Below are 14,144 nucleotides of genomic sequence, written 5' to 3' on the forward strand. Positions count from 1 at the left end.
TGCTCTGCGCTTAAGCATCACAAACCTCTATGCTGTAGGTTGGTAATACGCGTTTTATATCTTTCACATTGTCAGTGTTTCTGCTAATAAAAACCAAACAAATATAGTAAAGCTTAATGTCCTTAAAATGATTTGAAATAGATATCTTGCTAAATGTCTTCTTGGCCATTGCTGTGGATAACTTGGCAGATGCTGAAAGTCTAAATACAGCTCAGAAAGAAGAAGCTGAAGAAAAGGAAAGGAAAAAGAATGCAAGGTAAAATAGCATGGGCTTGTTGAATAAGCAGGAGAGGGAAGGAGGACAGTACTGAATTCCTTCATAAGGATTTTTTTACTTTATATTAATGTCTTTACTTTCTTCAAAATTTATTTGGCTCAGGAAAATATTGAAAAGGTTTACCTAGACTTTGAAATAACACAAAATTAATATGATTTTAGATAAAAGTTAGGTAGTAATTAGGAAAATAGAGTGAATTAAGGACACAGTGATAAGCCAACTGATATTTAAACATTGCAACAGCAAGATTTATTGTGCAATTACAAAAAGAATGTATCTGTTGTTGCCAGTGCACAACTCCCTGTGGAATCAGTTCTCTAAGCCTTATATAGACAAGAAGAAAACCTTCCTTTGAAATCAGTGCAGGCCTATTGAAGTCAATGCCAGTTGTTTGTATGAGTCCAAGGGCACAGTTTATCCCTCTAGAAAGGAGTAATGATCATGTGTTGAATTTTTTAGGGATTAGCTTCTGGAATTGTATTCAAAATTATAATCTTTTTAATGGATCATTGCATTCAAATGCGATTGATTTTTATTGCTCTGGCACCTGCAGCTGTGTAAATCATTTTGAATATCTAACTGTGGTTTTAGGTATGTTGTCTTAACTGCTCATCAAATGAGTCTATTTCACTCAAAATCTTTTGTCTTTACATGTTGTGCTTTGTAATTGTTATTGTATTGTTTTGTAGAAAAGAGAGTCTGGAAAATAAAAAAAGTGAGAAGTCAGAAGGTGACCAGAAGAACCCCAAGGATAGTAAGGTGTTTATTCTAAAAATTGTGGGTTTTTTTAAGCTGTTTTACACCTAGGGAGCATTTCAAGAATGTTGGGCATTGTACAGTTTCCTTTATGAACCCATCCTCCCTATATTTTTTATGGGCTTTGCATCCTCACAGAATGTCTTAATCCAGAAAATCCTTTTTGTTTCAGGATATTCTGAGAAGGGAATCTCTTAGAGCATGTAATAGTTAATGTTAGAAAAATCTGGTGTTATTTTAGGATCCCTGTAGGTATTTTGCCTGATAAATCCAACGGAAGAGATTAATGGATGCTAAACTCTTAGTAGAATGTTCAAACATTCTTGGTAATTTTTACTAGAGCCTCTTGGTTATAATCTCATTGTGACCTACACAGCCAGAAGAATGTGGATACTACAGTAAAATAATCTTTTAAAAACATGTATTGAACTGTCAGCTCTCCTATGTTCTTAGAGTTACCCTGTTTCAGAAAACTCTAAGTGTAGGTGTCACTTTCCTTACTTTCCACTATTTAGTTTGCTTTCTATTGATTTTTTTATCCAAGGTACATGTAAATTTGTTTTTCTTCTTGTACATTCCTTTCATTGCTATAGGTGACAATTACTGAATATGGAGAAGGAGAAGATGAGGATAAAGATCCCTATCCACCCTGTGATGTACCAGGTATGTGAATACCAGTCAGAAGACAAACACATTTAAGTTTATATGTTAAAATATCCTAAACTTGCTCCTGCTGAACACCGAATCAGTCTTTTGAAGCTGGTGAAGTTGCGCTCTGTTATCAGTGAATAAATTGGCCTGCATGCTGCTAAGTATCATCTTTCCCTGCAGCTTCCTAGACAGTCCAAACAGCATATGAGAGCTAATACTGTGAGTCTAAAGACTGCTGTGGTAACACTATCTAGATGTGAGAGTAAATTCTAAACTTTTCTGAAACATTTGATGAAAAAGGACATTCCAGGGCTGCTCTCTTGGGTCAATTTTGTCTTAATTTCTACTCCAGTGAACATATTTACCTAAAAATCAGTTCTGTCCAATTGTCTGAGTGCCTACTGAAGAAATCTGCCCTACCTTTTGAGCACTTGGTGCTCAGCCAGTGCACAGAACTCAGCACAACTCGGGCAGGGACTGATGGTCAGGGGCTGAGATTAAGTGGGTCTCCAGAGCTATTTGCAGAGGCTGTGAGTGGAGTCCCCAGATGAGGCTGGTTAGGGCCAATAAGGACTATTAGTTCTCTCAGGGCATTTATGCACACACCCAAAGATGCTCATAAACATGTATATAAGCCTGTGACAACTATATGGATGTTCATATATTGATTCATAGATTTTTAAAGCCATGATATGAATACATATTTCCTATAAGCCATATATATTTTAATACAAGCCATGCTTTTATATTTTATGAACAAAACCTCAATTTTTTTTTTATTTTATAGTAAAAAGTGTTTAATTTAAAGTAGGTGAAGATGAAGAAGATGAGGAGGATGAACCAGAAGTACCAGCAGGCCCACGTCCCCGTAGAATATCAGAACTAAATATGAAGGAGAAGATCACACCGATTCCTGAAGGGAGTGCCTTCTTCATTTTCAGCAGCACCAATCCGTAAGTATAATTTTGAAAAATCCTGGTGTAGTCCATTAAGGTTTAGCATTTGTCCTGGGTTCAGCAGTAGCAGTCATTTTTCTCCTTAGTGGCTGGTGCAGTGCTGTGGTTTTGACTTTTGGCCTGGGAACAGCACTGATAACACCGATGTCTTTAGTTGTTGCTAAGTCATGTTTACTCTGACCAAGGTTTTTGTGAGTCTCATGCTCTGCCAGGGAGGAGGGGAAGCTGGGAGGGAGCAGAGACAGGACACCTGACCCAAACTAGCCAAAGAGGTATTCCATACCACAGCATGTCATGCGCAGGATGTAGGACTGGGGGCAGTTACCCAGGAAGGGCTAGATCACTGCTCAGTTGGGCTGGCTATTGGTCGGTGGGTGGTGAGCAGTTGTGTTCTCTTCTCTTGCTATTTCCCTTATCATTATTATTATTGGTGGTAGCAGCAGTGGTTTGTGTTAGTTACTGGGCTGTTCTTATCTCAGCCTGTGGGAGTTACATTCTTTTGAGTCTCCTCCCTATCTCCCTGGGAGCATGGGTGGGGAAGGGGGGAGTGAGACAGAGACTTCATGGTCTGATTTGCAGCTGGGCTTAAACCACAACAGCGTTGAAGTAACAAGCCTCCTTCTAGAACTCCAGTATCTTCAACAGGAGAGAGACTGGCTTCTTTCCTAAAATTTTCTAAGTTAATTGGTAAATTAAAAGAATTTGATAAATACATTAATTTGCTTCCCACTATTGAAGATAATAGCATTTTGTACATATATTCTGTCAAGTCCGCACATATCTGAAAAGTACTCTAATGTATATTACCTATTCAGTATGTTATTCATTGGAGATGGTAGCTGTTGATAAGATTTGAGCATCTTCTACATGAGATAGGATTCCTAGTAACCCTAATAACCATTGTGGAGCCATACAAGTTAGGAAGAAGAGAAAATGAGAGAGAGAAAAAGAGAAAATAAGGAAAAAGTATGTATGTATTCTTCTTGGGGTAACAGCATTTTCGCATATTCAGGCAAAAACTGAAGATAAAGACAAATAATTTAAAAAATGAAGAACAATAATAGTTTGGTTCATTCACTGCCCAGTATAACTCCTGAGCATTTGAAGTTTTACACTGATGAAGAAAGCAAGCTTCAGTAGTCAGTTGCTGCTGGTGGTTGGCTAGAAGTGGAACTAAATTCAGTTCCTACAGACTGAACATAGCTGTTACATTTTATATAGCAATTTCATGAGCATTCTTATAAGGAAGCGTATGAGTTATTTGGCATGGGAGAATGCTCAGACCTCAGGGGTGGAGATCATTACAATTAAGTTGAGAAGACGAGTGTGATGATGAAGATGAGTGTTTTGGGCTTGTATCTTATTTATTGCATAGGTTGCCTAAAACTCTTCAGAATTTTCAAACAAATTGGAAAGAGAACTATTTAAACTAGCATTTTTAAGAACATGTATGCTGAATGCAAAAATGTTTGATTCACTGACCATATCAAATTGCTTTTGGCCTCAACTCATGCTACCTATTCTCAGGCCAAAGTTGCCATCTTACTTAACTAAGATATGCTATACTCAAATAATCTACTTAGTAACAGAACAGATTTTCCCCAAAAGCCTTCTGATTCTTCAGCAGAACTTAACCAACTTCAGTGTTAGTTCTGAACCTCATCCTGCCTTTTTCCCAATTTAATTCCAGACCTACTCTACCTAGATGCTCAGTATCATTTGTAATAACCTCGGGCTCGGTGACTCTGAGTGTATTTACAGTTCCACTTCATGTTGTGTCTGAAACTTAGCAGCTCTGAAATTTTTGACACCCACTTGTCCTGTAATTTTCTAGAAATATCTTCACATAAGATTCTGATTTGGGTTGAGGCTTTAAGTAGCACAATGAAATCTGTTGCCTAAGCCACATCTCACCAGATGTATTTTTGACAGTTTTGATAAGAATCAAATCAAAATGGGGATCCGAAATGACATCATCTGTCATTGGTCCTTTGGCATCTGTATTTGCAGAGTGGAAAAAGCACTGGAACTTCTAGTGGCATTCATAACCCATTGAACACCAGTAGGAGCTTGGAAATCCTCTCTCCTTTGAGAAGTTCATCTTCAGTACAGTGGATTGGATTTTGAATTTATTTACATTTTAGAAATCAGAGCAGTAGCTTCAGCATTTGCATTTTTAGATGCTGATGGTTGATCTGTTCTATCACTGTTGGCAGAGTAATAGAAAACATGTTGTATATTAGCCATCTACTGAATTCTGTTTGCACACATGGTATATTTTTGTATCTCTTCTTCAGAATTCGAGTGGGATGCCACAGACTCATCAATCACCACATCTTTACCAATCTCATCCTAGTCTTCATCATGCTGAGCAGTGTTTCCCTAGCAGCAGAAGATCCAATTCGAAGCCATTCTTTTAGAAATAATGTAAGTCCTTCATTTCTATATCTGAATATATCCTCAAAGGATAACAGTCCTTTGGTGTTAGTGCTTGATTTTTTATTTTCAAGTTAAGAAGCTTTCCTTTTCCTTTTTCAAGTGTGTTAGTGAATGCATGGATTTGTTTATAAAGATGGAGATTGTGTGGCCACAGAGATGAGTTTGAGTTCTGGCACATCAGACCTGAAGATCCTTGGGTCCCTGATTAGCCATATCAGAAACTAAACAAATTTTACTTCTTTTTAAACTCACATATGAGGATTAGAGCGTGCCCAGCTCCTTGTCTGCATCAAAATGCCATTTCAGCCTATAATCAATCAAAAAATTTGGAAATCTTCCTGCACCCTTTTTAGATATACTTGTAGGAACAAAATATTTTTAAGAATATTAATTTCAGAAATTTCTCTTGTATTCAATATAATTATAGTTTATGTTGTGAGTAAACATCTGTGTTCTAAAACAAATTCCTCAAACCCCATTTTAGGTTTTTAATATAGTAGAAGACTTGACTGTTACTCAAATGCAAAATTATTAGACAGAGAAGCGAAAATAAATCCACTTTTGTGGCCACTAATGTATATCTTAAAATTTGAATCATAGACTCAACTAGGTTGGAAAAGACTTTTAATATCATCAGATCCAACCTTTAGTTGTTGCACTTAAATTAGCAGTGAAGCATGCCTCTCATGTTATTGAGAGTTGTGCATGCTCTAGATTAGGTATGTAATAGCAGAGAAAATGCAACTTGGTAGTAGTCTGTGGGGACATCTGGGATACTTTGAACTTCCAGGCCTCTCCTGTCCTAGATTTAAATTGATCTGTACAGATTGCTATGGAGTTAGAGAAACTCTTTCACTTCTTTCAGGAAAAATGGGCCTACTAGGTCAATGGAGGTTGTATCCCTTTACTTCTTGCTAGTGTAGATGCAGCCTCTGAAACTACTCTTGGCTTTTGACTTTCATCAAAGGTAGGAAGAGGTCAAAGCACAAAGACACTCTTCATGTACTATTCAGTAGATCTCTGTACTTCCCGTAACTAAAACTAGGCAAGTGCAGACTTATGAATAAATCACATTGATGGATAAGAAAAAGAGCTGGTTTCTGAAATTGTTATTGTAGAAATGGTTTGAAGGGCTGGTGATTGTTTTTGGAACTAGAGCAGTATTAGGAAAATGAAACTGCAGAATGGTGGTAACTGAAAGGGTTATTCCTATTTAGGACATAGGTAAAAAGTGTGAGTGGCTTCAAGAAAGCAGTACTCTCTTCTTGTAAATATTCACAATATGCACCAGACCTCCATATTTTTCTTGTTACTACCTTGAATGATCATGTTGCTTCCACTGCCAAGCTCGGCAAGAGAATGAAAGTTTACAAACAAATACCATTATGTTTTGTTTTATTTTGTTTTCTTAACTCCAGAATGAATTCCTTACTGATTAATCTTTGTTGCATGGCTTTAACATTTGCCTGTTTTTTCAGCCACAGCAAGGGACAGAAGGATGTGATCTTCAACTGAACATGGGGGAAAAAAATAATTCCTTTTATATAATGTAATTGGAATACTTCCTTTGTATGTTGTCTGTTTTATTTCTCCTTCACATTTTATTAGTTGCTGAACTGAAGGCAACCTGTTTCTGTGCATAAGTGTTTGCTAGTTGGATTGCTGGATCATTGAAACTAAGCTAGTAACCTACTGCAGTGCATGTTGACCACTAAACGGATTGTTGGTCGCTAGCAATATGGCCACCTTGAAAGGGTGAAATCTTCATTGTACTGAAATACACGGCAGTGTTCCTGTCAACAGCAGTGAGGTCAATATTTCATCCAGAATCTTTTTAAAAGTTTTCATATCTCTAGGCAAATGTTGTGAGTTCTTTTTAAATTTCCTACAAAGACATCACTGCTCTGTCTTCCGAGGTGAAGTAAAATATGGTAGTATGGATATAAGGTAATTTAGTTATTAATTAATTGGCTTTTTGGCAATCTAGCCCAATCTATATAGGAACAATGTAATGTAGCAGAATAGAGAATGATGTGTGATTGAAAAACATCCATTTATTTTCTGATGCAATACTTTCGTTAAAAAAAAGTCTTTTATTAGTAAGTATTTATTCTTTGTGTAAGATTCTCTATCTGTGCTAAAGGCTGAAGAAAGTACCTGTGAAAGCAGGTGGATAAAAGTCTGAGTTGAAAAAAAGTGTTGCTTATTGGGTTTTGTTAACTCTTTAGGGGTGAAATCTGATGTCTAAGTACAGTGGTATCTGATAAATTTTTAAGTAAAGAAAAATGGTTGCACAGTAGTTGCATTTCTAAACTACTTTGTCTAAATTCCCCATCTGTGTCCTTTGATTAATTCAGGTGGTGTTGTGCATGTGGTCTAAATTGTAAAAAATTATTAGAGATGGATTTCTCACTGTGGTACGTATTATACCTTGCAGATACTTGGTTACTTTGACTATGCTTTCACAGCCATCTTTACTGTTGAAATCCTGTTAAAGGTAATGCATTGTTAATTGATCCTTATTAGCTCAAAAACAGCTTTAGCAATAATGTTTGTAACTTTTTGTTTACCTTCCAGATCCTAGGGTATGCAGATTATGTCTTCACTAGTATGTTTACATTTGAGATCATTTTGAAGGTAACAGGTTTTTAAAGGAAATTTGTCTAAAAGGATTTTCCTTGTGTGTCACCTGCCAAGAAAAGGCACTTGAAGTGCTCTTCGCCTTTTCTCTAAGCGATCAAAGCTAAACTTTTTAAACCAGAGGATTTTTTCATTAGCAATTCCTCATAGTTTTGATTGGTTGTTTTTTACCATTTGGGTGCATGAAGAAGCTGATTTTTTTTATCATTACATTAATTTAATAATTCTTTTTTTTTCACCCTTTTTAAACTTACAGTTGTCAGAAAAGGGAAAAATAATTCACTGCGCATGAGCTTTTCCTTCTCCTTGCTCTGGCATTTCTGAAAGAGATAATCAGTCTTTTAAGGAGGGAGCATGTAATTTGTCATTTCCTTTGCTGAACTATATTCACAGAGCTAAAATAGTAGATAACTATTTTCTTGCAATAGGACTTGCAAGATATCTTGCATTTATCTATCTATATACTAAGATACTTTGCATTTACCTTGGGCATACATTTAAATACACAGAAAGGCATAAATATGCTTGCTTAAATGTATTACCCATGCATGAGTCAAAACTTTGCATATTAATGTATAGTTTGTGTACTGATTATTAAGAATATCCACTGGGGTTACTCGGATTTTAGATGTATGAGGCTTACTCTGGCAAAGAAAGCATGTAACTGAGGATTATTTTCATGCACAAGAAAATGCTAAACAAAGAAATACAAATTTTTGATGGAAATTTGCAAAATATTTCTTCAGATTTAGACATGATTCCTAAAGGTTTCATGCTGTGCATATTCATTGTGAGTTTTCAGTTGAGTAACCCTGTTCTATACACTTAAAAATTTCTGGTGCACTAAGAATCTGTACATAAACTTTGCATTTCCAGTTGAGGATTAAGCTTAACAAAATCTCTCCTCCCAGCTTCTGCTCATACTGCTGTGCATACTCTTCACAATGCAATTTGATTAATACTAATTTGATACAATATTTGGGCTGTTTACAAGATTAGCTGTACTGTAAGTAAGAGACTATTTTTATGCTTGAGAATATTGTCCCAGACATATGTTTATCCCCTTCTTCCTTGCAGCAGGGAAGAGCTTGCTATAGAATTGATTAATCTTAAAGCATTTGTAGCATTCTAATACAAATATCCAAATTTATTTTGCTAGAGAAAGGCCAAACTAAAGGAGAGAATGAACCACTGAAAAGAGCTGTAGCATTAGATCGAATTTGTTCCCAGTCTAGTTCCCAACTACTTTGAAGCCATTGAAATGTCACCAGTGTTTCTGTGGCAGAAGAGTCTGTGAACTTCTAAAGCTCCTGCAGTTCCAAGTGTGTTTCTCTAGAAGACAGAGGAATTATAAAGCATGGCATAAAAAGGCATAAATGAATGCTTTAAGAAAAGCAACGTACCAACTAACTATAAAATATTCTGCAACACAGTCAAGAGCCATCCAGGGGAAACAGGAAAATCTAAGGCTTGGGCTGTTAAATCTGGCATTGTAAAATATTATAAAGAAACAAGAAGAATCATCATAACCAAAACCATAGATGCTCCTGACCCTGTTCTCCAGGAAGCTCTGCCCTGCCATACACTCACGTGTGCTTACAAAGGGAAATAAATTGTACCCTAAACCCCAATTTTTTAAAAAACGTAATGGACAAGCAGAACATGACACATGCCCATATGCAGTGCCTGCTTTACTAACATGATCAGACACTGGCTTTGCTTGCTTATGGCTGGAGTCCTCCATACTTTCCAAGCTGGGTTTTGCGCTGTGCTGCCTACAGTAAGTCGTGCAGAATCTGTGCGTGTTCTGCAAGCAGTAAGTTCAAATCTAAACCTGCAGTAACAACAGCACTCCTTAATTTCCAGGAAACAGGTATATGAAACTGAAATTAGGATAATCAGAGGCAATATTAGCTGTAGCAAAGAAATTCATAAATGTCAAAAAAATTAAAGCAGACTGTCCTTCCTGTGCTCTGAACGACTGCTTTGCAAACATGAGGATTTCCATGATTTGGTGTCAAATATATGAATGAGGATGTGAATAACAGAAAAGCTGCAATGTCAGTTTTAAGCCTGTAAGAATTCTCTTATGTAATCTCTACATGGTATTGAAATCCAGCTTACCATCCTGTTTGCAGTGCTGGGGAAATGTGAAAACATCAGAGCATAGGTCAGGGTAGGGCCTTGTGCTTTAAACTTGCCCCAGCTGTGCTGATTTCCCAGCCCATTTAAACCAGTCCCTTCTGGTGTGGGATTACAGGCAGGAAGAAAGGAGCAGCATTGGTGGTGGCCCAGGAGCTCAGCTCAGTGTCCTGCAGCAGCTACTCTGCTGTGCAACGGCACTCACCACCGCAGATCTGCTCTAGGCTTTGCTTTGGTCTTGATCAGTGCAAGGAGAGAATGATTCGCTATAGAGAGTTGTAGTCAAATGCTGTTGGCATCAGAAACGATTTCCACATTTGCTGGTGTTGCTGGAGCAGAATTTTTATCCTTTAAGTGAAAGATTTATTGTATATAGTGGGATTGTTTTATATATCAGTTGCTTTTTGAAAGTGAGATAATACCTTATACATTCACACTCTAGGCAAGTGTCTTGTAAACAGCCTAAATGTGAATTTGAATAAATTGAAATATAGACTAAATGTGTAACAATTCTATTTTTAGATGACAGCTTTTGGAGCATTCCTTCATAAAGGGTCCTTCTGCAGGAATTATTTTAATTTGCTGGATTTGCTGGTCGTGGGTGTTTCTCTGGTATCATTTGGTATTCAGTAAGTACTATGCTTATGATTTATTTTTGCTTAGGGATTTTTATACTGAAATCAGCGTTTCAGCTCCTTTGTTCCACACCTGTGTGGGTGTGCAGTATCGGTATTCAAGGTTGGGACTGGCTTATGAGCCAGTAGTGCTTCTATATAGAGAGTGGTGTAACTTGCTACTAATACGGGTTGGAAACAAATTACTACATCCCACTATTACCAAGAGAACAAGGAAAGAGTGCCATTACACTGTATTGTGTAGCAAGTAATTCCCAGAGTTTCAGGAGGTTTGTGTGTGCTCTTCTGTGCTATTGCCACATCTACAGTGTAGTTCTACGAGCTCTCTTTCAGCATTTACCTACTGGGATATGTAACTTGACAGTATTTGCTTTGTTTGGGTCAGGCTAAACATAATAAAAGAGCCTGAAGGTGCTCATTGATTCACTGAGCAGTTGTGCCTCATCTAATATCATCTGTGAAACCCTTAGTGGCCTAGAAAAGAGCAAGGGCTGGGTATCAGTAAACTGCTTCCCACTTTTGTATTCTGCTTGTACTAGAATACCTATTCCACAAATTTTCAGCCTCACATTGTTGTTTAAAAGGTTGTCTGTTTCCTCAAAATGTAGTCCTATCTACTAAACAGAGGATGTGAGTCATTTGAGATCTTTTCATCTACAGCTGGTTGGAAATTAAGGTATTCATTGATTTACAGGACTTGCCTAGTGACTTCAAAAAAGCTTGTCAACGCTGAAAAATACTTTGGGGACTATTTTGCTCTTGACCAAACTTAATTGCTTTACAGTATCAGACAAGCTTCTGAGCTGTTAATTCCCAAATTGCTCCAGAAATCAAAATAATTCTTACGGCATTTATGAGAAAGATACTATTTTCTAATATTAATAAAGGATCAATAAAGAAATATTTACAAAAACTTGTATATATGTTAAGGCATTTTTGAAATTTCATGTATAGCAAAGTTTCAATAACACTGTTATTCTTGGTAATAAAATCAGTTACCTTAAAAGTAACAGAATAACTTTCCCCCCCCAGGTCAAGTGCTATCTCAGTTGTGAAGATCCTCAGAGTTCTAAGAGTCTTGAGGCCTCTAAGGGCAATAAACAGAGCAAAAGGACTTAAGGTGTTTATTTTTTACATTATTTTTCTGTTGGCCTTATTGTTCAGTCCTGCCTCAGGTTAAAAATTCTTGTGCAAGAAGAATTGCCTCAAGGAGTTCACAGGGCAATGGCATAAACCAGTTTCTGATTCTTAAACGCACTAGATCAGGTTCTGCAGTTTATAGGTGGAGGAACAGCAGTGCCACTGAGAGCAGATTTTGACCATAATCCTAGCTGTGAATGAACATGTTAGAACAATATTTGCATTGTTTTTTCATAGTATTTATGTAACTTTCAGTCAGTTGGTGTTGATGGGTCTGTGTCAACAGATTTATAGACAAATCTAGAAAGCAAGTTTAACTATGGTAGTAGGTATAATACTGACAATGAAATAATAGTAACTTAAGTAATCTGAGTGATAAAATAGACTTCTATGATGTGTATTCCGAGATACTAACAAGGTGTATTAAAATAACTTTGGTTTCTTTCTTTCCAGCATGTTGTTCAATGTGTCTTTGTGGCTATTAGAACTATTGGTAATATCATGATTGTTACAACGCTGCTGCAGTTCATGTTTGCTTGTATTGGAGTGCAGTTGTTCAAGGTAAGTTGACGCTCAAAATTTACATTGCACCAAGAAAAGCAAAGCTGAGCTGTATTCTTGGTGGCTTGCTGCTGGAACTGGGTTCATCCCATTCAAAACAATCGTAGTATAAATGTGATCATTTCTCATAATCTGCTTTCTGTCATTGCTTTCTGTTTTATACGTAGGGAAAATTCTACAGGTGCACTGATGAAGCGAAACAGAATCCTGAGGAATGCCGGTGAGAACATCTTTGATCTAAGAATGAGACACATTATATTCTGAATAATTTAAACTGTAGCAGATATGGGCAGGCATGTGTCAGGCCATTTAGGTTTGTGTAAATTGGATTTACCATTTTAAATCCACCAGCAAACACTGGTTAGCAAGAAAATGAAACAAACTTAGGGAGGGAGTAAAATACACAGCTTTGGACAGAGAATTAGGTAACTCTGAGGCTAGTTTAATACTTCACTAATGACAGTTTGTTTCTTTCCCACAGGGGGATATACATCGTTTATAAAGATGGAGATGTTGATAATCCAATGGTCAAAGAGAGGGTCTGGCAAAATAGTGATTTCAACTTTGATAATGTTCTCTCTGCTATGATGGCCCTTTTTACAGTATCCACTTTTGAAGGCTGGCCAGCGTAAGTGAATTCTCCTTGTTTTCACAGCATTGTTAAAAGACTCTTACAGAGGAGTTCTCTGTCATTTACCAGCCATCTGTGGGCAACAAAGCAGTCTTAAGTGATGGCATGAAAAGTTATTAATGGAGGAAGGAAAAAAAAGTTCTGTCATTCTGGATCTGTGCACTTTCTCTGTATTTCTTCATTCACCTTTATCTATAAAGGTCAAACTTATATTGTCTGATTCCTAATCTTGCCACTACTTCTATAATGAGCTCGTATTTAGCTCTAATGGAAGTATTCCTCTTTCAGGTTTATCCATCAATGCCCTTTAAATAACACTAATATGAAACTTATAGGCATTCAAGTAAAACCATTAATAAAAAAATCAGTACACTGCATAGAGAAACCCAGAAAAATCAAGCTAGCATTCATTGTTTCCCTAAATGAGAAAAGTCTTAGAGGATACCTTTATGTGGGGGCTAAAAATAAAAAATACAATCATCTGGTTATATTACATGGATTCTTTTTGAAAAAAAGAATTGTGGTGTGATTCTTCTGGGTTTCATATGCTTTGCAAGCACTGTTAGTAACTAGGAAAAGATAATCCTAAACAGCAGCATTTCTGACACCTGTCCTTTGAGTCTGAATATTTTACTCTCTTTTGTCATTTTAATACTAATAATGGTCCAATTGTGTTTGCTTTACAGGCTGCTGTACAAAGCTATTGATTCAAATGGCGAGAATGTAGGACCTGTATACAACTATAGAGTGGAGATCTCCATTTTTTTCATCATCTATATCATCATTATTGCTTTCTTTATGATGAACATATTTGTTGGTTTTGTGATTGTTACATTCCAAGAACAGGGAGAACAAGAGTATAAGAACTGTGAGCTGGACAAAAACCAGGTCAAAATAAATACTGAATCTTAACTTTTGAAAGTATTGTTTTTTTATTTACGCATTAAGAGCTTCCTTTCTGCTTTGGGTCAGAAGAGGGCACCAAACATATCTTGGTAAAAAAATTGAAGTCGTAAATGTTATTAACTGCTATTCAGGTCATTGTGTGTTCCTCTTTACATAAGCCCAACATATCAGTCTTTTTGTTGTGAACAGTGTTACATTAAGCTTGTTAGTTTCTTATTGTCTCATTTGTTGGTGTCACATTAAGAATAGAACACTTGCCAGCTTATCCATAGGCAGAGGTAGGTTTTAGAATAAGAACAGGAAAATAAATTTTGTGTTCTGAATAGTCTGAAAGTGGGCAAAAGATTCTACTTTCCCTTCCCCATTTATTTAGAAAGTCACAGGGGATATTCAGATTCAAATAAAAATAA

At 36.6% G+C, this 14,144-nt stretch overlaps 1 protein-coding gene and 1 long non-coding RNA gene across 18 annotated transcripts in view; one reads left to right on the forward strand and one right to left on the reverse strand.

Annotated features, from left to right (window-relative positions):
- CACNA1D (calcium voltage-gated channel subunit alpha1 D) overlaps window positions 1-14,144 on the forward strand; it is a 185,296-nt gene that overhangs the window by 116,214 nt on the left and 54,938 nt on the right. For 11 of the 17 annotated variants that reach the window (XM_061362357.1, XM_061362354.1, XM_061362364.1 and 8 more), the window contains 12 exons: window positions 142-256; window positions 967-1,036; window positions 1,627-1,696; window positions 2,493-2,637; window positions 4,938-5,067; window positions 7,517-7,576; window positions 10,384-10,490; window positions 11,529-11,616; window positions 12,090-12,197; window positions 12,365-12,417; window positions 12,679-12,825; window positions 13,515-13,716. In XM_061362357.1, coding sequence (XP_061218341.1) covers window positions 142-256; window positions 967-1,036; window positions 1,627-1,696; window positions 2,493-2,637; window positions 4,938-5,067; window positions 7,517-7,576; window positions 10,384-10,490; window positions 11,529-11,616; window positions 12,090-12,197; window positions 12,365-12,417; window positions 12,679-12,825; window positions 13,515-13,716 — 1,295 coding nt within the window. Of the gene's footprint in view, window positions 1-141; window positions 257-966; window positions 1,037-1,626; window positions 1,697-2,492; window positions 2,638-4,937; window positions 5,068-7,516; window positions 7,577-7,656; window positions 7,717-10,383; window positions 10,491-11,528; window positions 11,617-12,089; window positions 12,198-12,364; window positions 12,418-12,678; window positions 12,826-13,514; window positions 13,717-14,144 lie in introns of all 17 variants that reach the window. The other 6 variants (XM_061362370.1, XM_061362355.1, XM_061362358.1 and 3 more) reach the window with 2 other exon arrangements.
- Window positions 1-14,144, reverse strand: part of LOC133217175 (uncharacterized) — a 121,281-nt gene that overhangs the window by 3,061 nt on the left and 104,076 nt on the right. The gene's annotated exons all lie outside the window — the stretch shown is intronic.

Source organism: Neopsephotus bourkii, unplaced genomic scaffold, assembly GCF_033783945.1.
Source record: "Neopsephotus bourkii isolate Nb327-2 ecotype Australia unplaced genomic scaffold, CSIRO-AGI_Nbou_v1 NB_1120, whole genome shotgun sequence".
In the NCBI taxonomy this organism is placed as follows: domain Eukaryota; kingdom Metazoa; phylum Chordata; class Aves; order Psittaciformes; family Psittacidae; genus Neopsephotus; species Neopsephotus bourkii.